Source organism: Ornithorhynchus anatinus, chromosome 2 (assembly GCF_004115215.2).
Source record: "Ornithorhynchus anatinus isolate Pmale09 chromosome 2, mOrnAna1.pri.v4, whole genome shotgun sequence".
NCBI classification, from domain to species: domain Eukaryota; kingdom Metazoa; phylum Chordata; class Mammalia; order Monotremata; family Ornithorhynchidae; genus Ornithorhynchus; species Ornithorhynchus anatinus.
In genome coordinates, this window is record NC_041729.1 from 36,867,817 (window position 1) to 36,891,150 (window position 23,334).

The 23,334-nt window shown below is 43.7% G+C and overlaps 1 protein-coding gene across 2 annotated transcripts in view; it reads left to right on the forward strand.

The window, feature by feature from the left end:
- RNF216 (ring finger protein 216) overlaps positions 1 to 23,334 on the forward strand; it is a 138,980-nt gene that overhangs the window by 110,189 nt on the left and 5,457 nt on the right. For both annotated transcript variants that reach the window (XM_029053574.2, XM_029053576.2), the window contains 3 exons: positions 3,640 to 3,737; positions 8,464 to 8,686; positions 23,012 to 23,081. In XM_029053574.2, the coding sequence (XP_028909407.1) occupies positions 3,640 to 3,737; positions 8,464 to 8,686; positions 23,012 to 23,081 (391 nt within the window). The remainder of the gene's footprint in view (positions 1 to 3,639; positions 3,738 to 8,463; positions 8,687 to 23,011; positions 23,082 to 23,334) is intronic.

A 23,334-nucleotide genomic window follows, 5' to 3' on the forward strand; every position in this document is an offset into this window, starting at 1 on the left:
GAATAGTCAAGTGCCTCTACTCTGTTGAATAGAATTAATAATATATTTTGGAATGCAAAATGATGGTTTACTGAATTGAAAGTGCCAATTTTGTATTCTTTTATGCTAAAAGTCTGGGGTTTGCTTGGGTAACTGGGACACTATTGATCTTTGTATGCTTACCTCTGGTACTATTGGTTTATTATGGTATTTGTTAAGCATTTAGTATGTACCAAGTTCTGACCTAAGCACTGGAGTAGATGCAAACAAATCAAGTCAGACACAGCCCTTGTATCACATGGGGCTCACAGTCTAAGGGGGAGGAAGAATGGGTATTGAATCCTCATTTTACAGATGAGGAAAACTGAGGTGTACAGAAGTGACGTGAGTTGCCCAAGGTCTCAGCAGGCAATTGGCAGTGCCATTTTGTCAGATGAGTGTCATTTTTCTTGCTCCAATATCAAAGCCCCTCCTCAAATCCAAGATGTGGAAATTGTTTTGAACTGACGCTGGAGTCTGATGCCCCCCGTTAAGAGCCTGGTTTCCTCTGCATTATGCTGTGTATGCCAAAGATAGCTGTAATGTTGAGGGTTCATTTAGGATTTGGCAAATGTCAAAAGGAGTAATATGGAAGAAATTCTTGCCATGCAGGTGCTCTGAGTTAATTATAAAATAAAATCAAGTCTGAAATTTTTCCAATTTAAACTTTTTTTCTAAACCCAAATATTTTTTTAAAGCCAACAATTATGACCCGAATACTTATTTCTTTAAACCTCAAAAAAAAACAAAAATACCTCACATGTTATCTTTTGGCAGGCTGGCAAGGTCAGCTCATCCTATGCCTCCTTGACTGCTGAGTGATAATTTTTCCTGGCAGAGCCTTGGTCCTGCTGGAGGCAGGAGGCTTAGGGAGGTACACAGTTTGGGTATACTGTAGCCTGGGTGTCATTCCTGCTCCTTGGCATTACATAATAGTGTGCTTTTTCTGAGTATAACACGTGTTATACTTAGTAATTAAACCCAGAAATGATCTAGAGGAGGCAGTCGAATTTAAAAATACACCATGCTTTTAAAGGTATATGTTTAAAAAGGAGAGAAGCTCTGAACCGTTGTTTTAATGGTTAGTTTCAGAACCTAGAGACTAGGTTGGGATCAGCAGGCGACTAGGCCACCTTCCATGGTTCAGGTCTGGTCTGCCATCACTGCACTCAAGTTTTGTGGTGTATCCAGAGTCCCCTGTGACTGTTTTGATTAACTCCCTTGGGTGTGTCATGGGTACCGTTCAGATACGGTGACAATTTACCCCTATTTCCAAAGTACAGTTTTAGAGTTTGTGGGTGGATTCCCTTGAGTTTGGACAAGGTGCAGATGCTCCTTAATCCATGCTGTTTACTCCTACATGATTCTCTCCCACTTCCCTCACCTCCTAACCCCAAACTTGAGGCCAGTGCTACAGGATAAGGGGAAATTTCACCCGTGCAGTACTCTCTGTAGCTGTGTGAGTTGAGAATTGGCTTGGCAGTCAATCAGTGGTATTTATTAAGCACTTACTTTGGGCAGAGCCCTATACTAAGCACATGGGAGAGTACAGTATAAAAGAGTGAGTGGGCGAGGTCCCTGCCGACAAAGAGTTTACAGCCTAGAAGGGGAAACAGGCATTAAAATAAATTACAGGTATGTACTTAAGTGCTGTGGGGCTAAGTGGATGGTGAATAAGGGATACAAAGTTAAGTGCAAGTGTGATGCAGAAGGGAGGAGGGAATAGGTTCCCCCATTCGATCGTAAGCTTCTTGAGGGCAGTTTTGCTCTCCCAAACGCTTAGTACAATGCCATGTTCACAGGTGGCCCTCAATAAATACTCTATAGCTTTCTTGACTGGATGAATGCTATGAAAGTAAGATTTGAGACCATTCAAAAACAATGCAGAGATCTTAAAATGGTTGTTTCCTTGCTCATTTGTGTACACAGCTCCACCATCCTGCCTGTCTCACGAGCCCATAACCTTGGTGTTATCTCCGACTCCTCCCTCTCATATGACCCACATGTTCAATCTATTACCAAATCCTGTCTGTTCAGCCTTCACGACATCTTTAAAATCCACCCTTCCCTCTCCATCCAAATTGCTGCCACATTGATCCCAGCGCTTAGCCCGTCCTGCCTTGGCTCCTGCCTCCCGTCTCTCCCCACTCCAGGCCATACTTCACTCACCTGCCATATCATTTTTGTACAAAAGCAATCAATCCATGTTTCCCCACTCAAGAACCGCCAGTGGTTACCCACCAACCTCCGCATCAAACAGAAATCCTTACCCTTGGCTTTGAACCACTCAGTCACCTTGGCCCCTCCTACCTCATCTCCCTGATTTCCTACCGTAACCCAGCCTGCACACTTCTCTCCTCTAATGCCAGCGTACTCACTGCACCTTGATCTTTTTTTCTCTCTCCACCAACCTTTGCCTATGTCCTGCTTCTGGCCTGGAGTGCTTTCCCTCTTCATATGCAACAAAAGATCACCCTTCCCACCTTTTGAGTGACATGTCTCCTCCAGGAGGTCCTCCCCAACTAGGCCCTCATTTCCTCTTTTCCCACCCTTCGGTATTGCCCCTGTACTGGTTGATGCTTACCCTTTATTCATCCCACCCTTAGCCCTATAGCACTTGGCTCAGTGGAAAGAACCCGGGCTTGGGAGTCAGAGGTCATGGGTTCTAATCCCGGCTCTGCCGCTTGCCAGCTGTGTGGCTTTGGGCAAATCACTTAATTTCTCTGTGCCTCAGTTGCCTCATCTTTAAAATGGGAATTTAAACTGTGAGCCCCACGTGGGACAACCTGATCATTTTGTATTCCCCAGCGCTTAGAACAGTGCTTTGCACATAGTAAGCGCTTAACAAATACCACCATTTTAATTTTTTTATGTACGTCTGTAATTTATTTATATTAGTGTCTCTCTCCCCCTCTAAACTGTAAGCTAGTTATGGGCATGGAACACGTCAACCAACTCTATTATATTTTACTTTCCTAAGCACTTAGCACAGTGTTCTAGTGCACAATAAATGTGATTGATTGTTTGATTGACGAGGGTATATAGAGGCAATCTTAGTCTGCTCTGGCTTTGCAACTCTTTAAAGTCACTTGCAATGTAAAACTTCTTGCAGCAGTAACTCTTGGCCACAGCCAAGCTTCCGGATCCATATAGAGCCATTCATTTCTATTTGTTTTGGGGGGTTTTTGTTTGTTTTAGAATTCCATTTCATTTTGGGTTCGACTCCTTAGTTGACCACTGTTGCTTCTTATAAGAGTTCACAAATCAGTAGATGAGAATGGATCTCTAGAATTAACCCATGACCTGTGAAGGGAATTTTCAACAGGGAATTTTCAACAATGTAATTTATTTATATTATTTTTCAACATTATGTAATTTTCAAAACTGACTCCCACAAGCCAGGCTTCCTTGGCATAGAGAGGGGGGTTATTTTGAAATCTGTGGATGATCCATTCCTATTGAAAGGGAAAGATTCTCTTCAGAATAACTGATTCTGGTGAAATCCAGTGTAAATTATGGGAGGGATGGATAAAAGTGTCACCCTGTTAATGGCAAACATATGTTATGTGGGGGTTTTTTTAAAACTGGTCTCATCCGCTTCGTTCTTATTCTTTTTCACAGGAAACCTGTAGGAAATGCCAGGGGTTATGGAAAGAACATAATGGCCTTACTTGTGAACAGCTGGCTGAAAAAGACGACATCAAATATAGAACATCTATGTAAGTCTTTTTTTGGATTTAAAAAACGTATTCTATTCGGTTTTACAACTTTTCTATATCAAAAGAAACTGTATTCCTTACTGTCCTAAATATTTTTACAAAATCACTCCTAAATTGGACTTGTGTATTTGGGTGCATTGTACTTCCAGAGGATTCTAAGCAGAGCAATTGGGTGGACCGACCAACTTCAAAGATGGAAGTGTAAAAGCCAAAAAGGTTGGCAGCTAAAGAGCAAGGTGGAGTATCACAAATGTTGTCCTAACCAGCCAAGCAGGGTGTAATTTCTCTAATCCAAGTTCATTGTTCTGATTTGGGCCATTTCACAATGATTCAGAGCAAAACTAATGAGGTTACCTAGCCCTTCAGTGATATATCATTTAAGGAGAGAGAGTTTTACCAATTCCAACAAATCTTCCAATATTCATTTGTTCATTTTTTGCTAATATTTTGAAATACGTCTTTTTTTATTTGAATTCCAACACTTCCTGGAAATCAATCCTCCATTATGGCTGTTCCTCAAAGTATCATTTCTGTGAAGGCTCTGCCTATTTCCAGAAAGGAAAGAAATGTTAGGTTGCTGATGTGGAACGAAAGAGCTGTAAACTGATGAGAGAAACCTTATGCATAACCCGGGGTCTCTCATAAAACCATCTTCTCCTTCCCAGTCGTAACAGACTTTGGTGTGGGTTTGCTGCCTTCTGGCATCAAAGTTAAACTAAAAAGCATGTACTCTGGAATGGCCGTGAACGATTAACTTTGACCGGCGTTTGCCCGATCTCCACTTCCATGTCGGAACCACAGAGTACAGACTTCCACAAAGATTCTCTTCCATCTGACCCTGCGAAGGAGAGTCTCTTGGCACGCAAAAAAAACCAGCGGGAGAAATTAATCGCACAACCTTGGGAGCAACCTTGCCCTAGATGGTTATGCAGATGAGAAAAGACAATAAGCCTTCCTGTTTGAATACAAGGTAGAAGGAAGCACAGCTGGAACTTGGTCCTTGCTTCCTCTCCTTATCCTAAGAACAATGTCCTGTGAGGAGGGGGGAGCTACGGGTGCCCTCCAAAACAGGAGACTGAATTGAGTTGTTTTTTCTCTTTGTTCCTTAAGTAGAACCAAATCCTTAGGGGAGTTGAGTTTTGATACTGGTTTTTCAACCACTGTATCTGAAACAGGCCTACATCTGAGATCACAAGCACACCTTATTCTTTCAGCTTGGTGGAAGAACTTGCTGGAAACCAATTGATCAGGTGCTGCTAAGACACCAGAGCAGAGTGCACACATGGCCCTATTAAAACTGCTGTCCCCCAGTATTTCCCCTTAAACCTAGAAGAGTCTTGTAGTTCATCGTGCTTTCCAGGCCATTTTAGACAGATGGATGCCTGAAGTGATTCTACAGTCTTCCTTCCCTTTTATTTAAATTCATCCTCCTGCAATTTGGTCCTTAGAGATAGAAAGCAGATGGTCCCTACCCTCCATATATAATTCTTCATATATGGTCAGTTCTTACTTTAACTATGGCCTGGACTTTAGCTATGCTCTTGAAGCTTTCGGTACATTTTTTGGATAGACCGCAGTAGGAATATTCGTCTTACGCAGCACACGTCTGGAAGCAACACAATGTGATGTCAGGAAGAATGTTATGCTTATGTGTGCCCAGTTGATCACAATGCAGTGATAGTATTGAATACCCCCAGATGCAGTGAATGAGCTCCTTTTAAGCAGGGAATATGTCTACCCGATCCGTTATATTGTTCTCTCCCAAGCGCTTAGTACAGTGCTTTGCATACAGTAAGCGCTCAATAAATATGCTCAATTGATTGACCACTAAGCTCTTGGGTACTCCTCGTGTGTAGGAATCGTGCCTACCAGCTCTCTTGCAGTCTCCCAATTGCTTAGTGTAATGCTCTGCCCGTAGTATGTAGTAGGCACTCAATAAATATCATTGATGGCAACAGGGTGAAAATTATGGGTTTTCCATGATTAGATGCCTGCAAGAACATAATGCCTTTGTTATCGGGAAGACTGTATTTCATCCAACTATTATTATCATGGTATTGGTTAAGCACTTTCCCAAGTGCTTAGGTTAGTGCTCTGCACACAGGAAGCTTTTAGTAAATACAATTGAATGAATGAATGTCCAGCACTGTTCTAAACTCTGGGGTAGATACAAGTTAAGCAGGTTTGGACATACCTCCTGTCCCACATGGTCTCCAAGCCGAAGTAGGAGGGAGAAGAAGTATTTAATCCCATTTTACAGTTGAGGAAACTGAAGCCCAGAGAATCTAAGAGACTTGGCCAGGTTCACACAACAAGCAGTTGGCAGAGCCGGGATTAGAACTCAGGTCCCCTGACTCCCAGGGCTGTCTCTTTCCACTAAGGCATGGTGCTTCTCACTATCTTGGATTGCAAACTATAGATTGGCCCTAATTAGCCACATTTTGACCAGTGCCAGCCTTTTCCTCTCTCCTTTCCTTGCTCCTCCTTGGGGCATACTGAACAGACACCAACAAACCAGCAACCCAAGTGTGTTCATTTCATTGTCATGAATAGGCACTGTTCATCTGACCAACACCGTCTTTGGTTATATTTGGTGCCTTGTTTCTGCCCAGGTGTATGCCTCTCAACTTCAGTTCACATTTGGGGGCTTCTTGTAGCTTCATAGAAAAAGGCTGGACTCTTATTATGCTCTTGAATAGTCTTGAATTAGATCATGTTAAGTCATATTCTTGAGCCTGACCAGCCAAAGTTGAGGTGATTATTCTTGACCACTCAGTAGCTAAAATCATGAACATATATGTACTGCATTATTCAGCTGATGATAGCAAAATGTTTGTTTTTACTAGTCTTTGTCTCCTTGGTGATTTTGGTTCAGATGTAATGGGAATCTGTGTGCTCTTTGACCATTTAAACTGGCTTGAAATTATTTTCAAACCAGTGGTCAGCCTTGCTTCATTTTGGGACCCTTTGAAACCAGGTTTAAACGATCAAGTCTTTGATACTATTAGATCAGGAAGAATTAGCTATAGAATAGAGGTTGTAGGAACCGTGATATAGGTGAAAATGTGTTAAACAAGACTCTAAGACAGTGAGGAGCATTCTTCCGTTAGACTGTTTATGTCTGCACTACTCTAGTTGAGCCTAACCTCCATTTTAACTGTTTACCTACTCTCAAACATACTCTGCTGTCCCCTCTCTTCATAAGGGAAACTCTGGAATTAGCAATACATCCCAACTACTCCATTGCCTCTTTCTGGGGTTCACAACAGCTTGAAAGAGGGCATAGAATGGTTTGGTCAGGCTGACTAGTCTACCAGTTCACCCATGCCCAGTCAAAGTTGTCGGGATTGAGTTGGGCAGATCACCTTCTCAGTTTCCTCCCCGTGGGACCACAGAGTCTCAGACAGCTCTGAGGGTGTGAGGAATGTCGAATCTTGGCCACTTGCTCTTCTGGGTTCAAGGATAAGTACTTTTGTTGAATTCTGTATTGTTCAAAATCTGGAGACCAAGCTTTTAAAGTAATCGTAATTGTGGTATTTGTTAGGTGTTTACTATGTGACAGTTTAGTACAGCGTGCTCTATTAAGTCCTGGGATAGATACAAGATAATTAGATTAGAGAGTCCCTGTCCCACTTGGGGCTCACATTCTGAATATTAGTAGGGAGAACAGCTCTTGAATCCCCATTTTACAGATGAGGAAACTGAAGCACAGAGAAGTTGCCCAAGGTCACACAACAGGCAGGTGGCAGATCCAGTATTAGAACCCAGGACCTCTGACTCCCAGGCCTGTGCTCTTTCCACTAGGCCATGCTGCTGCTTTAAAAAAAAAAAAGTAGGATTTGTTAAGCACTTACAGAGTGCCAGGCAGTGTACTAAGTTCTGGGGTAGATGCAAGTTAATCGGGTTGGACACAGTCCCTGTCCCTCATAGGGATCCCAGTCTTGACCCCATTCTACAGATGAGGTAACTGAGCCACAGAGAAGTTATGTGACTTGTCCAAAGTTACAGAACAGACAAGTGGCAGAGCCGGGATTAGAAACCAGGGCCTCTGACTCCTGGGTCCGTTGTCTTTCCACTAGGCCATGCGGTTTCTCAGCGCGTCCTTGGGAGCGTCCAGCCCGGAATTTCCCTGATCTGAGGCCCCGAAATGTAGCCCCATAGAGCACACCAGTCCAGCAGTGGTTCACTGGGTGACCAGAAGAGGGCCAGAGTGTATCATCTTCTGGAATCATCATCATTGGTATTTATTGAGTGCTTACTGTGTGCAGAGCACTGTACTAAGCATCTGGGAGAGAGTACGGTGCAACAGAGTTGGTAGACACGGCCCCTGCCCACAACGAGCTTACGGTCTAGACGGGGAGACGGACATTAATATGAATAATTTATAATACGTAATATTGAATCAGTAAGATACCAAGATTCTAGGGAGACATGAGGAAAAAAGGGGAAAACACAAGGGCTCCCAAAGACTGGCTTGTCTGTCCCTAGTCCTTGTGTAGGAGTGGGGGTGAGTGGCAGTTCCCCTGGATTCTTTAAAACTGCCCGGCTCTGTCTCATCTCAGACCTTCAGGACCAGGCCGTTAATGTGGAAAGAGAGGGTTTCTCCCGGGGACATTGGACAGGCTTCACTACTGAAAGTTGAGAGTTGTGTATGTTCTAAGGAATGAGAACAGATCCGCCTCGTTATTTCTCATTCCTCCCACTTCCCACCCTTCTTTGTTTGCAGTGAAGAGAAGATGACAGCCGCCCGCATTAGAAAATGTCACAAGTGTGGCACCGGCCTCATTAAATCAGAAGGTTGCAATCGCATGTCCTGCCGTTGCGGTGCCCAAATGTGCTACCTCTGTCGAGCCTCCATCAATGGATACGACCACTTCTGCCAGCACCCCCGTTCGCCTGGTGCCCCTTGCCAGGAATGCGCAAAATGCTCCCTTTGGACGGATCCCACAGTAAGTACAGGCGAATTGGTTGGCTGTACGCCTTCGCGTCTCTGATTTCAGTTGAGGCCGATAGATGCTACTGCTCTGTGTAGCTGCTGGAAGGAGCAAGTTCTCAGTTTTCAGGGTCATCACTGTGGTTGCTTAGGAAAGAACTCCACCATTGCCTATTTTGAAAAAGGAAAAAAGCCCTAGAGTTTGTGCTGTCATGCAAGACAGAGAGAGAGGGTATGTGTGTTTTGCTAGTGAACATATGTCAGCACTGACCTTAGTCCCATAGCAATAGACCATAAGAAGTCTGTAGTTTAGCATAATTAAGTGCTTACTCTGGGCCAGAGAACTGTGTCAAGTGCTGGGATAATCACATTGGACTTAATCCCTTTTCCACATGGGGTTAGCAGTCTAAGAGGTAGGAAGAACAGGTATCAGCCCCATTTTACAGGTGAGGAGACTGAGGAGTCAAGAGGTTAAGTAACCTGCCCAAGGTCACCCTGCAGGCCTGTGGGATTAGAATCTGGAACTCCTGACTCCCGAGTGCTAAGCTCTTTCCAGTATACTGGACTGCCTAGACCTCACTGCAGGAAGCTGTAATCCTGAGAGCTGAGGCTACGGGTTAATTTAGCACCTTGGCATAGGTGTGGGGCTGAGATTTTTATATGATATGTGGGGCAATTAGAAAAACTACGAAAAAGGAATAATTCCTCTCGGACATTTGCAGGGATTCTTCCGGGCAGCTTCAAAGTCTAGCCTGGACCCGACTGCTTCTGTAAGGAAGACAGCTATTTGGCAAACTTGCCCTTTAGTAGCTGGGGGAGTATGGGAAAGGGAATGAAAGGATTTCCCTAAATAGAAAGACTGACTCATCTGTAATTTCAGTGTTAGAAGTTGTGTGGGGTTAAGGCAACAGTGGAAGTCGATTTCACTGAGTTCTCCTGTAGCTTCTCTGCTGAAATAAAGTGGAATCTCTAGATTAGTTTACAGGGCATCCATAACAAGTAGCTAAAGGTTCAGGTGGTGTCTTCTTCAAATACCCACAACAATTCTATAGATAGGGCTACAGGCCAGCGAACTAGAGGGCCATTTGATCTCTGGGCGTTGCATCTCCACTTATATCTATGACCTGGAGTTTCTGAGAGCATTTTCTTTTCCCTAATGGATTTCTTTGAACAAAGCAAACCACGAAGGAGAAATGGGAGGGGGCATTCCATAATCAGGTCTACCCTCGATGAATAGTATTTTTCTTGCTAATATTATCTTTCACCATCGTCATCTTTTCAGCACATGAATCAATAAACTTTCAGCTACTCCTTTTTTTTTTCCTTTTCTTTTCTCTTTCCTTTGAACGCCATCTTGCCTGTGGCCGTTTGCTACCTACCTACCACTATCTACCACTATCCTAGTGGATAGGAGCTAGACCCGGGTTCAGAATCCTCTGAATCCAGAAATTCCCATCCCATCTCATCGGCTCCGTTTCCCATCAGAACAAGTCTCTGCCTTCGGGGATGGCCCAGTTTCCTCTGTTCCCACCAGACTACTGAGGGTATTCATGAGCCGCATCTGTTCAGGGCTAGCGAAACACAAAGCCATTCAAGAAGCTCCTACCGTCATTAAAATAAAACAATGAATATATTGTCATTTGACCCTGTTCTTTGGTTTAATTAACCGGTGTGGCAAAGCAGAAATTTCCCCAATGTCAGCTGGGAGTTGGCTGTTCATTTTTTGGATGGAGTTGGAGTTTTTGTACTTGGTGAATAGCAGATGATATAGAGGAGGATTAGTTGAGAGGCTATGAGGAGGTGGAGAAGCGTTTTAGGTTTCTCTCTTCATTCGTTACTGAAACAAGCTTCAAAAATTCACTACCATTGTTTAGTAAGGAAGCAGCTTAGCCTAGAGGAAAGAGCACAAGCCCGCGAGACAGAGGAACTGGGTTCTAATCCTGGCTCTGCCAATTGCTAGCTCTGAGACCGTAGGCAAGTCACGACTTCTGTGCCTTATGGAGATTCAATACCTGTTCTCCCTCCTGCTTAGACTGTGAGCCCCATTTGGGGCAGATTATGTCCAATCTGATTAACTTGTACGTACCCCAGCACTTAGAATGGTGTTTGACGCACGTATTTAGGCTGGAAAGCTTACCTGTGGTGGAATCCTGTTACAGATACATGCATCTTGAAAAGCAGCGTAGCCTAGTGGATAGAGCACAGGCCTGGGAGTCAGAAGGACCTGGGTTCTAATTCCAGTTCTGCCACTTGTCTGCTGTGTGACCTTGGGCAAGTCACTTAATTTCTCTGGGCCTCAGTGGCCTCGTCTGTAAAATGGGGATTAAGACTGTGAGCTTCATGTGGGTCAGGGACTGTGTCCAACCTGATTCGCTTGTATGTACCCTAGAGCTTAGTACAGTGCCTGGCACATAGTAAGTGCTTAATAAATACCCATTAAAAAAAAAGTAAGCACTTTACAAATACCATTAAAATGAAGGTTCAGAACTCACCAAGGAATTCTCCAATGAAGTTTATTTCATTTTCTGAGGGTTGGAGATTGGTAAAGCCAAATATTTAGTATACATTCGGTGGCAAGAGCCAAGTGAGATACCAGTGTCTGTGTTTGCTTTTCAGGCTCTCTTATCCCCAACTTCATTCCTCTTCCTTCATCCTCACCCCTGTAGTCCTCTTTTCACTAGCTTTCTCTGTCACTAGGTGTTCAACTCCATTCTAAAATCCCACCCAGTGGACTCGACCTGTTGCTGTCAACATGAAGAGTGTCTTCTGAGCCCGGGCAGCTTTATTTTAATGAAGAGCACAGTCAATCAGAGGTGTTCCTTGAGCCTTTACTGTAGGCAGCACTTCAGTAAACACTAGGGAGAGTAAATAGAGTAGGTAGACCAGCTCCCTGCCCTCAAGGAGTTTGCACTCTAGTGGGGATTGAGTAGAGTGTCCAATATCCAGTCAATGTGCCAAGCGTATGCGAAGTGAAGTTGTCCTCAGATTGTTTATTTTTTCCCTTCTCCCTCTCCTCTTCAACCTAAAATTTCCTTGAAGCTCTCATACCACTCAAACCGTAAAGAAGCTTTAGGGGTCACATTCGGTTAGATTAGCCAGCGCAGACTAAATACCTTGAGTCACCACTGGAAGGTCTTACAAAGCAGTTCGTCTTTATCTGACCCAAATAAAGCCTGCAAATCAAATTTAGGCGCTTTATCTCATACGTGGGCTCAGTTTTATTCTAACGACCCTTCAGTTTCATGAAGGTTGAAAAACCTGTACATTTGACCCTGAGTGGAGACAAAATATGAATTCCCAGAAAAGTCCTTCCAGAAAAAATTCCTGAGAGAAAGATATTCGAGGGCTGAGCACCTTTTCCATTAAATAGATGACAGAGCGAATCAGAGTTAAGGAAAATATTGTTCCATTTCCTCCCCAAATGCATCGCCCAGTTTTCCTGCTGAGCATGACACGCCTTCACTGTCTCCTGGTTGCTGTGCTGCCTCTGCAGATTACGCTTCTCCCCCACATTTCCTGTTGTAACGGGACATGCAAGAGGAAAGGCTGGGCCTGTTGTCGCTCAGGCTCTTTGCTGCTGATCTGGGAATGATTTGAAACAAAACCCTTAGCTCTTTGGAAGTCTTTCACGAAATCCTTGCAAGTTTATTAGTAACGGCTGTGAGAGCACATAATACGGAGAGCAAATAACCCCTCCCCCCACCCCCCGTATGTACTCAGATCACAGCAAAGGAAGAAGCAATTGAATCTGGATTTGGGACCGAATCGAATCCCTATTTGGTACTCCAGAAGTCCTTTTTGAATGCCCCCTCTCCCTCCCCAACCAACAGAAAAGTTCTTAAAAAGGTCGTCTCTTTATCTGTGTAAGAGGTTTGTGCTGATGACACTAATAATTAGAGATGCCAGAGAAAACTGTAGAGTCATTCATTCGTATTTATGAGCGCTTACACTGTGCAGAGCACTGTACTAAGCACTTGGAAAGTATAATTTGGCAACCGGTAGAGACAATCCCTACCCAACAATGGGCTCATAGTCTTGATAAAACAGTACATTGGAGTGTTGCGGCAGTGAAGTTTTTATGCCAAGCAAAATAGTATCTAATTTGGGAACCCTAAGCCTGTGACTGGTAAACTTCAGCAAATTATTTGTTGATCCTCTTTTTCTGCCTTTCTTCCACTTTATAGTTTCTCTTCCTTCATTTTCTTTTGTCCAAATTCTGGCCCAATGTCAGGCCTTACTAGGGCTGTTTCGTAAGGTGAAAAATGAAGAATTTTATAATAGGGATTTTTCTTTCCTTTATATGTTCAACTCCACTATCCTCTCCCCACCCACTGCAGTGGTGTTTCCTCTAAAAGCCCCATCCTTTCTCCTGCCCCTCCTTTATCCTGTTCAAAAGGGAGTCCTAAGCCAAAGTAAACTTGTCTCATCTTTTCTGTGCCTCTCATGTTCTTTCTGCAGCCTGCTGAGGTAAAAGGCCTCCAGCAAAAGGAAATAAAGCCCGCCTGTTAAGATGCAACCAGCTCATTTCTTTATATTTGAAGCGCTTTGCTACATCAAAAAGCTGGTCAGAACACATCACAGCCTCTTTCTTTGTTCTTTTGTCCTCATCACTGCACATGTAATTCAGTGACTCATCTAATTCTCTCAGTCAGATGAATGGCCCTGTGCTTGCGGTGAAGCTCTTTCCTTTCATGTATTCCTTTAAAATGTAGAGTATTTCAGCTGTTCCACAGGTATCAGGAGTCAGTGGTTGCTAGATGGCAGGATACCACACCACCCCATTTCCTCATGATCCCCTTGCAGTCAGAGAAAAATGATAGGCTAGGGCCATTAATGACTGCTGCCCCCTCCCTCTTTTTCTCTTACTCAAGCCACTAGGAAATTTGGGGGACTAGAGCTAAATCCTGAATTCTAATCTGTGCTCTGCCTTTGATGGCATTCTTTGACTATGGAACTCTAATTTATCTTCGTAAAGGAATAAACTAGAGAGATGGCTGGAGGAGTCTAATGGGTAGAATTAGAAGGTGGGCTCTAATCCCGGCTCTGCCACTTGTCTGCCGTGTGACCTCGGGCAAGTCACTTCACTTCTCTGGGCCTCAGTTACCTCATCTGGAAAATGGGGATTAAGACCATGAGCCGCAGGTGGGACTTTGGACTTGTATCCAATCTGATTTCCTTGTATTCACCCCAGTGCTTAGTTCAGGTTCTGCCACATAGTAAATGTTTAACCAATATCGTGATTATTGTTATTGCTATTATTATTATTATTATCATCATCCCAGGTTTGACCTAAGTTTGTCCATTCACTGTCAAATTGGGCTTTATTTGATCGTTTCTAATGATTCTTGTTATATCGTCGCCTGCTAAAATCCCTCCGTTAAGGGGTGGAAAGAGATGTTCCTCTGAATATGGTTCTTCTATCTCCTTGAGCATAACAACTAGGATTTTAATCTGGCTTCAGAACACTTTTAGCTCCCCCGAAACATGCACAGATCGTCCCAATTAGGCTTAGTAATGTGGCTTAGGAAAAGCTGGTTGAGGTCAACTCCTTTGTCTGAACATTCATAAATGTTCTTTTTGGGTTTGCAGTGTAACAACAGTGACATGTCACACCTAAGTGAATCACAATCTCACCACCCCCCTCAAAACAAATTTGAAGTCACGTTAGGAAATTTTACCACAGATTTTGAAATGTTTTGCAGTATTTTAGAGGGAAAACAAGGTAGTGGAATATTATGGAGTGTTTATGGGGGAAAACAAGGTAGTTTCATAGGAAAATCCAAACAAAATTTTAACATTTTTTGTTGTTGTTGGACAGTCTGTCAAGTATCAAGTGTGTCTCAAATATCCATATAGACATTTGTCTATGGACCTCTTTGTTTTGACTGATGATGATGATAACAGTAATAATTTCAACCTTCACAACATCACTGAAATCTGCCTTTTCTTCTCCATCCAAACTTCTACCACATTAATCCAAACACTTATCCTTTCCCTCTTAGATTGCTGTATCAAACCCCTTGCTGACCTTTCTGCCTCCTGTCTCTCCCTACTCCAGTCCATAGTTCATATGCTGTTTAGACTGTGAGCCCATTATTGGTCAGGGATTGTCTCTATCTGTAGCTGAATTGTACATTCCAACCGCTTAGTACAGCGCTCTGCACAGAGAAAGCACTCAATAATAATTTGAATGAATGAATGAATTAACTTGTCTGCTGTGTGATCTCGGGCAAGTCACTTTACCTCTCTGGGCCCCGCTTTCCTCATTTGTACAGTAAGGATTTAAACTATGAGCCCCAAGTGCGAAAGGGATTTTGTCCACCCTGATTATCTTGTGTCTACCCCAGTGCTTAGAACAGGGCCTGGCACATAGTAAGCACTTGACAAATACCACTATTATTATTTCAGGACCCACCTGGACTACTGAGTGCCCCCTTGTCCCTGAATCTCCAAGGTGGCCCTAGAATCGAATCAGGTCTCTGGCAGTAGTGTCGATTGTAGAATACTTGTAGAGCCAGAACGAGCCTCTGAAGACCTCTGAAGCCCCCGTGCACATCTGGACCTTTGCCAGAAGTAGCCCACTCTTGGGACGAATGGGCCGAGTCAGTGAGGTGCTGTTTTGGGGGCATTGTTCCGAGACCATCATGGTGGAACTGGAGACAGGGCGGACTTGGTAAACGTCCAAGAAAAGATTGCAGGCCCGGCCACGCTTGTGGTTTCCATATACGGGGGCCTCAGAAAACCACAGTGTATAAGAAAATAGTACAAGTCAGCAGCATTTGGGGATTTGGTTGCTAAGTGACTCATTAGAAACTTTTGGCATTTGGGGCAAGGCTAAGGTTCAAGTTGAGAATTTGGGGCAAGGAAATGTACTATTCTTAATGTGCTTGGGAGAGCGGCCCGTGGGTGTTAACTTCACCATCTGTGGGTGTTACCTTGACCACCTCTTGCTAAAAGTATAAATGAAAACCGCAGCTAAGGCCCAGGTGATCGATGTTTTCAGAGGCAGTTCTCAAACCACTAGGTGAGCTGTTTTAGACCAAATTACTGAAATAGAACTAGGTTCCTTTTCAGACTTCAATTTTTCATTAAGCACCTACCTCTTCTTGTTTATAAAGAGTACGTTTCTTTGCTCATTTCTCCATCATCCTCATCAGCACCATCAAAGTATCTGTATTAAATGCCCGCTGTATGCAGAACTCTGGAAGTACTCATCACTTGGAAGTATACAGTGAAAGTGGAGTAGCATTGTGGCCCAAGTGGATAGAGCATAAGCCCCGGAGTCAGAAGGACCTGGGTTCTAATCCCAGCTCCGCCACCTGTTTGCTGTGTGACCGTGAGCAAGTCACATCATTTCTCTGAATCTCAGTTTCCTCATCTGTTAAATGGGGGTTGAGACTTTGAGCCCTATGTGGGACATGGACTGTGCCCAACCTTATTAATTTGTACCTACCTCAGCGCTTAGAACAGTGACACATACTAAGTGCTAAACAAATACTGTAAAAAAGTAGAAGATACAGAAGTTTGCATTCTAATGGGGGAGACACATTGCCAAATAATCATATTTACTGAGCACTAACTGTACGATGCAACCGAGATGGTAAGCATATTGAACGATTGAACATATTCCCTGCCCAGTGGGAATTTACAGACTAGAGGGGGAGGCGGGCATTGAAATAAATGATAAATATCTACATAAACGCTGTGTGGCTGAGGGTGGGATGAATATCAAGTGCTTGAGTACAAATCCAAGTGGAAGGGCGATGCAGTAAAGAGAGGGAGTAGGAAAAATGAGGACTTAGTCGGGGAAGGCCTCTTGGAGAAGATTTGATTTTAATAAAGCTTCGAAGGTGGGGAGAGTGGTGGTCTGTCGGTTATGAAAGGGGTCGGAGTTCCAGGCCATAGGGAGGATGTGGGCGAGGGGTTGGCAGCGATATAGATGAGGCCGAGGTACAGTCATTAGATTAGTGTTAGAGGAGCTGAGTATGTGGGCTGGATTGCAATAGAAAATCACCTGATATAAGACGGGGTGGGGCGGTTGAGTACTTTTTTGAAAAGCAGCGTTGCCTAGTGTAAAGAGCATGGGCCTGAGAGTCGGAGGACCTGGGTTCTAATCCCGGATTTGCCAACTGTGTGACCTTGGGCAAGTCACTAAACTTCTGTGCGTCAGTTGCTTCAACTGTTAAATAGCGATTCTCTTTTAGATGGCGAGCCCCTTGTGGGACAGGGACTGTGTCCGTCCTAATTAACCTGTGCCTACCCCAGCATTCAGAACAATTTTTTTGCAAACAGTAAGGGCTTAACAGATACCATTTTGAAAAAAAAAAAAAGGGCTGATGGTGAGGAGTTTCTGTTTGATGCAGAAGTGGATGGGCAACCCTCAGAAGTTTTTGAGGATTGGGGAAACTTGGGCTTAATGTTATTTTAGAAAAATGATCTGGGCAGCAGGGTGAAGTATGGGCTGGAGTGGGGAGAGACAGGAGGCAGGGGAGGTCAGTGATGAAGCTGATGCAGTAATCAGGGTGGGATAGGATAAGTGTTTGGATTAACATAGTACCACTATGGATGGCCAGGAAAGGGCAGATTTTAGAGATGTGAAGATAGAACCACTTGGTTTTGGGGACAGATTGAATATGTAAGTTAAGTGAGAGAGATGAAAATTACTCGTTATGAATTCAGTGGTCGCTCAGGTTGCAGCTTGGCCAGAAACGTTAGGGGACTAATAAGAGAATGGCTCTTGGAGGAAGTAAATGGGAGAAATAAAAAATGCTTCAGGAGCAGGGGGTTGTCGACAGTGGTGGGAAGTTAGAGAAGAAGACTTAGGAGAGAGATGAAAGAGTTCAGTGTCAGGCATAGGTATAGGGGAAGCAGCATGGCCTAGGGCAAGAGCACGGGCTTGGGAGTCAGAGGCCGTGGGTTCTAATCCCGGCTCCGCCACCTGTCAGCTGTGTGACTTTGGGCAAGTCACTTAACTCCTCGGTGCCTCAGTTACCTCATTTATAAAATGGGGATTAAAACCGTGAGCCCCACTTGAAACAAACTGATAACCTTGTATCTATCCCAGCGCTTAGGACAGTGCTTGCCACACTGTAAGTGCTTAACAAATGCCATCATTATTATTATTATTCTAATCCTGACTCCACCACTTGTCTGCTGTGTGACCTTGGGCAATTGCTTCACTTCTCTGTGCCTCAGTTCCCTCATCTGTAAAATGGGGATTAAGACTGTGAGCCCCATGTGGGACAGGGACTGCATCCAACCTGATCACCTTGTATTTATCCTCATGCTTAGAACAGTGCTTGGCACATACTAAGCACTTAACAAATACCATTATTATTATTATTACAATGACTTTACTGCATGTGAGTCATCCTGATGGGTATGTCCCAGAGGCCAGAAAAGAGCATGATTGGAAGGCAGGTGAGAGATCAGGGTTGTGGATGTCTATTTGGAAGTCTTCAGTCCTTGGGAGACAACTGGGCAGGAGAAGAATGTATGTAGATGTGGAGGCAGCAGAGAGGGCCAAAAAAACAATTTCCGAGTTTAGAGAGAGTAGGAAAGAGAAGTAGAATGGTCTAGTTGATAGAACTCGGGCCTGAAAGTCAGAAGGACTTGGGTTCTAATCCCAACTCCTCCACTCTCTGCTGTGTGTGACCTTGAGCAAGTCACCTCACTTCTCTGGGCCTCAGTTTCCTCATCTGCAAAATTGGGATCAAGACTGTAAAGTCTGTGTCCCCACACGAGCCCCACAAACCCCATGTGGGACATGGACTGTGTCCGACCTGATTAACTTTTATCTACCCCAGCCCTTAGATAAGTGCCTGGCACATAGTAAGCACTTAACAAATACCATTTTTTATAAATGGGAGTACTGAAGACTTCCAGAATGGTTTGTAGGGACTAGAGGACTATGGATCCCAAAGCCATATTTAGGTGACACTTGACCAAAGAAATGAAGGTTGGGGATAGGAGATAAAGGGGAGGCAGGAAACTTTTTGTTGTCTCTCACCAGCCCTCTTCAGTAGACAGAAGGAAGTTTCTGACTCGTAAGGAGGGTAGAGGATCCCAGTGGAGCAGCAAGGCAACAGCAGTGGTTTGCTCATCTTCCATTGCCCCTCTCTCGTAGGATGCAAAAGAGTGGGGAGGGCAGGACTCAGGAGTCTTAGGTGTGTCTTCTGTTTTGCTTTGGGGCAAATTGGGGAAACTGATTGGAGCCTGTTTTTTTATGCTATTTATTAAGCACTTGCTGTGTGTCGAGCACTGTTCTAAATGCTAGGATGGATACAGGTTTACCAGGTTGGATAAAGCCCCTGTCCCACACAGGGCTCACAGTCTAAGTTGGAAGGAAAGGGATTTAATCCCCATTTTAAAGATGAGGTAACTGAGGTGCAGAGCAGTTAAGTGACTTGCCGGAGGTCACACAACAAGTGATTGACCAAGTCAGGATTAGAACCCAGGTCCTCTGACTCTGAGGCCTTTCCGCTAGGCCATGCTGTTTCCCTACCAATACGCTACCTGCTGGTGCCCATTGTAGAGCCATGGATTTGTAGACATGGAAAACACTCTAAGCCCCTGAAGTTTAGTTGCCCGTATCAAATTTCTAACCTCAGTTCTGTGAGGATGTTCATAAAGTGCTAAGAGGAGAGCCGGCCTTAGGGCTTCCCTCACTTATTTGAAGTCCACAGTGGTGAAAATCATGAGCTGTTCATATAAGGATATAAAATGTTGGCTAGCCTTCTACATTGCAGAGAAAAACCTCTGAGAGTCATCCCTTGCTAAAAGCGCCTGTGAGTCAGTGGGGGGAAATTGAAAACCCATAGTCCAAATAATTAGAAACCCGTCTATGATTTATGCTAAAATTATTCTGCAAAGCAGTTTTGAGCTCTCATTTTTTTGGTAAAATATAGACTATAATTAAGAACCTAGGGAAGCAGCACCAAAAAAAAGTTTGAGAAAAATGGTCTACCATTTAACTGCAAATGCAGAGAAATGATCAAAGTACACAATTTTCCCAAGACAGCAGAGCTTATTCTCCCATCCTCCAAAAAGAAATTTGTAATGGCAAATCAGCAACCCTTCAAGCATGTTGACCTGTCAGATTAGAACCCTATTAACACCAAGGATGCAATGGCTAAAACCCTCTTTAGGAAATATAGACTTCATTTGCTAAGGAATTTTTAACAGGAACGATCGGCCTCTCAGGAGGAAGATGAGAATATCATTAGTCCATCACGTGTCTCAGCAGTGCCTGGCCATTTGACTAAAACCCCCTACAAAGAGGAGAAAATTTTTCCTTCCCTTACACTTCAGTTATCCTGGGAGACCCACCCTGTGACCATCCAAGACTACCCCTGAAGAAAAGTAGCTGGTCTTCTGATTGTGCTCGTTGGGAATATTTCCGTTTGACATGGTAATATCAAGAAAGTAGAGGCACAGTGCCGTGACAGAGTTTGTTTTTTGTTGTTTTTTTTTTACATCAAGCCCGCAATTAAAATCAAATGAGAAAGAACCTTCAGAATTTGTTTATTCCACATTTCCACCAGGACAATTGCTTCAATGATACTGGACATGAGACTATCACTGAAATATCTCCTGAATTCTAAACCAGCATGTGACACTTTGGTGTTGGAGAGAAAAATACCAATATGCGGCCTCCCCTCCCCCACCCCCATAACTAGGTTAATGGATCTTGGAATAATCCAATTAAGTGATTTTTCTATTTCTACTCCAAAGCTAAGGAGACTAGTCAATTGCTTAATGTTTTTTTCTGTTTCTTTAATTTTTTATGGTAGCTGTTAAGCTCTCACTATCTGCCAGTCACTGTTGGAAGTGGTGGGGTAGATACAAGCTAATCAGGTTGAACATAGCCCCTGTCCCACTTGAGACTCACAGTCTTAATCCCTATTTTACTGTTGAGATAACTAAGGCCCAGAGAAGTTGTGACTTGCATGAGGTCACACAGCAGACAAGTGGTGGAACCGGGATTAGAACCCAGATCCTTCCATTAGGTCTATCCATTAGGGCCACAATGCTTCTCAAGCTTTGTTAATTGTTAATTTGTTAATATGACTTTACTGCTTCTCTTAGGGCCATATTTTCATCTTCCCAAAGTCTCCTATGTGACCACCTTTGCTGAACTAGATTCCAGTGGGTTCAGTGCTTTCCTTTTACAGAGAAGGGGTCTCAGGATACAGGATGTAGAACATCCTTATGCCTCTAACTTGTCTCTCGCTTTTCTTTTCCCTGAACATTCAGTTCTTATTAATTATTATTCTACCATAGCACATGTTCTCACTACACATTTTGGCCAGAATACTGTAAGGGAATTATAGAACATTCTTCTGACAAGAAGACATAGCCCAACCGGGTTTTGAAATAGAAATAATAATAATAATTGTGGTATTTGTTAAGCACTTACTATGTCCCAGGCACTGTATTAAGGGTGAATATAATCAAATTGGGTTGGCTACAGTCCCTGTCCCACATGGAGCTCACAGCCTTAATCCCCATTTTATGGATGAACTGAGCCACAGATAAGTGCCCATGGTCTCACAGACAACTGGTAAGTGAGGATTCGAACCCAGGTCCTTTTGACTCCCAGGCCCATGCTTTGCCCACTAAGCCATGATGCTTTTGGAAGAATCAGTGGTGTGCCCTTGCAAGATACCGGACACCCAGAGGACCATGCTCTGAGCTTTGCTCGGTGTGGGCTCTGGCACGAGCTCAAGCCTACGTTCTAGGAGAAATATGGTATATTTGGGAAAGTACTGATTATCTAAATGTCAGTGAACCAAACGACCAGGAAACCAAACTGAGGCTGGTTCGGATCATTAAAAGGTAATTTGGCATAACGGAACAGAATTGGTCACTCTCTTGCCTGGGATCCAAACCAATTTGGGCCTCTTCATTGATCGGAAATAGCCTCGGTCCCGATTACGTGTACCCCGTTCACCGAAATTAGTTTCTTTAGTTGTTGAAATTCCTTCGATCCCTAAGACCTAGGTAAGTTCTTTTCAGCAGCCAGCGTGTTGCTGCTGCTCAACAAATGTTAACGTCTCTCTGGCCTTATTGCAGCTAAGCTTCTGCAAAGCTGAGGCTTAAGTTATGTTAGACTCAGCTGTTGAGCTGAAAACTCTAAAGCATAAATATTTAATGAATGAATGAATGTCTTTTAAAAGCCTAACAGCTTTTCAGTTGTGTAGAAGAGTTACATAGACTGTGTTGTGCCAAGCCAGTGTTTAACGCTGGTCCAGCCAAAAAAGCAACCTGTAAGCCTCTTATTTCATGGCTCTGAGAAGTGGATTTAGATCTAGTACCACTATCCGGGGCCCTGGAAATGTAACGATAATCTTCCATATGGCAGCAGGGAGCTTCACAGTTGCTAAATGAACAGGAATAAAGAATTGACAAGTGTCATTTTTCAGACCACCAAGCACTATGCCTACTGCCCAGTTAGATTTGTGAAAAACAGACAAGGTGGGCATGCAAACTCATCAAACCTCAAGAGAATGTGGTTGCCCATTAAATCCATGCAAACTCATCAAACCACAAGAGAATGTCCTTGCCCATTTTCATGTCTGGAAAGTTATTTGGACTCCCGAGTAGCTTTGCGTGAATTTCCCATTCACTGGGAAATTGCCTCTGCCCAGTAGGCAAGGCAAATGCCAAGGGTACCAGGCCACAGTGCAGATTCTAGAGGTGGATAATAGGACTAAGGAAGAAGCGGGGTTTCAGAGTCAAGCCACTGCAATTCCCCTGCTTCTGCCAAGCTGTTCTTTGAAAGAGTAATGCTTTGGCATTGCAAGTTCCAGTTTCTGAACATCCTGGTTTTCACCAGCATTAATATAATAGAAACACTAGATTCCCCTGCAGTGAGGGCTCTCAAAATTAGACTGGATTTTCAGAAGAAAGGGAAGACTGTGTATTATAAAACTCTAAGTTTTGAACTTCAACTCAACTCGACAGCTAAAAGTCCAGTAGTGAGTGCTCTATTCTTCATGCACCTTACATGTACCAAGCGCAAAAATGAGTCTGGCAGTTACATTGTTCATTAATAAGGCTGTTTGCATAAAGTTTTTTCCTGCACAATAGTATATAATGCTTCTGTGGTGGTATGAGTGGTCCACATCCGTTTTCTGGTTAAATGGAAGAGGATTCCAAAGTATAGTGAATGAATTCCGAAAAGTTACCAGGTACCATTGTTCTGTTGAATTCTGGTTCCAATAACATTCTTGGGACAGCATGTTAAACTAATTAAGAGTGCCGCAGCATTAGTCAAATGGGCATTGATCACCATTAAGATTGCTAATGAGGTTGTCAATCATGATTTCTGCTTACTTAGGAAGATGATGAGAAGATAATCCAGGAAATTCAGAAGGAGGCTGAAGAGGAACAGAAGAAAAAAAATGGAGGCAAGTTCTGGGATCTCGTTTCTTCCCTGGTAAAGAGTTGGGGGAGTATTGTGGAGGAAGCGTGCGGGAACAGCCAGTGAATCTGCTTGTTGGAACAGTCTGTGAGCCGGAGTTTCAGGCGAGGTTAGCTCTGTGAGTATATTTACTCACGATGCCTGAATGGGAATGCCGATGGGTGAACCATGTCCGTAGGGCATAGCGGAAAATGTTTTAGGTGTCCCCAATTCCCCTAGTGAAGTAGATCCCCTTCAGA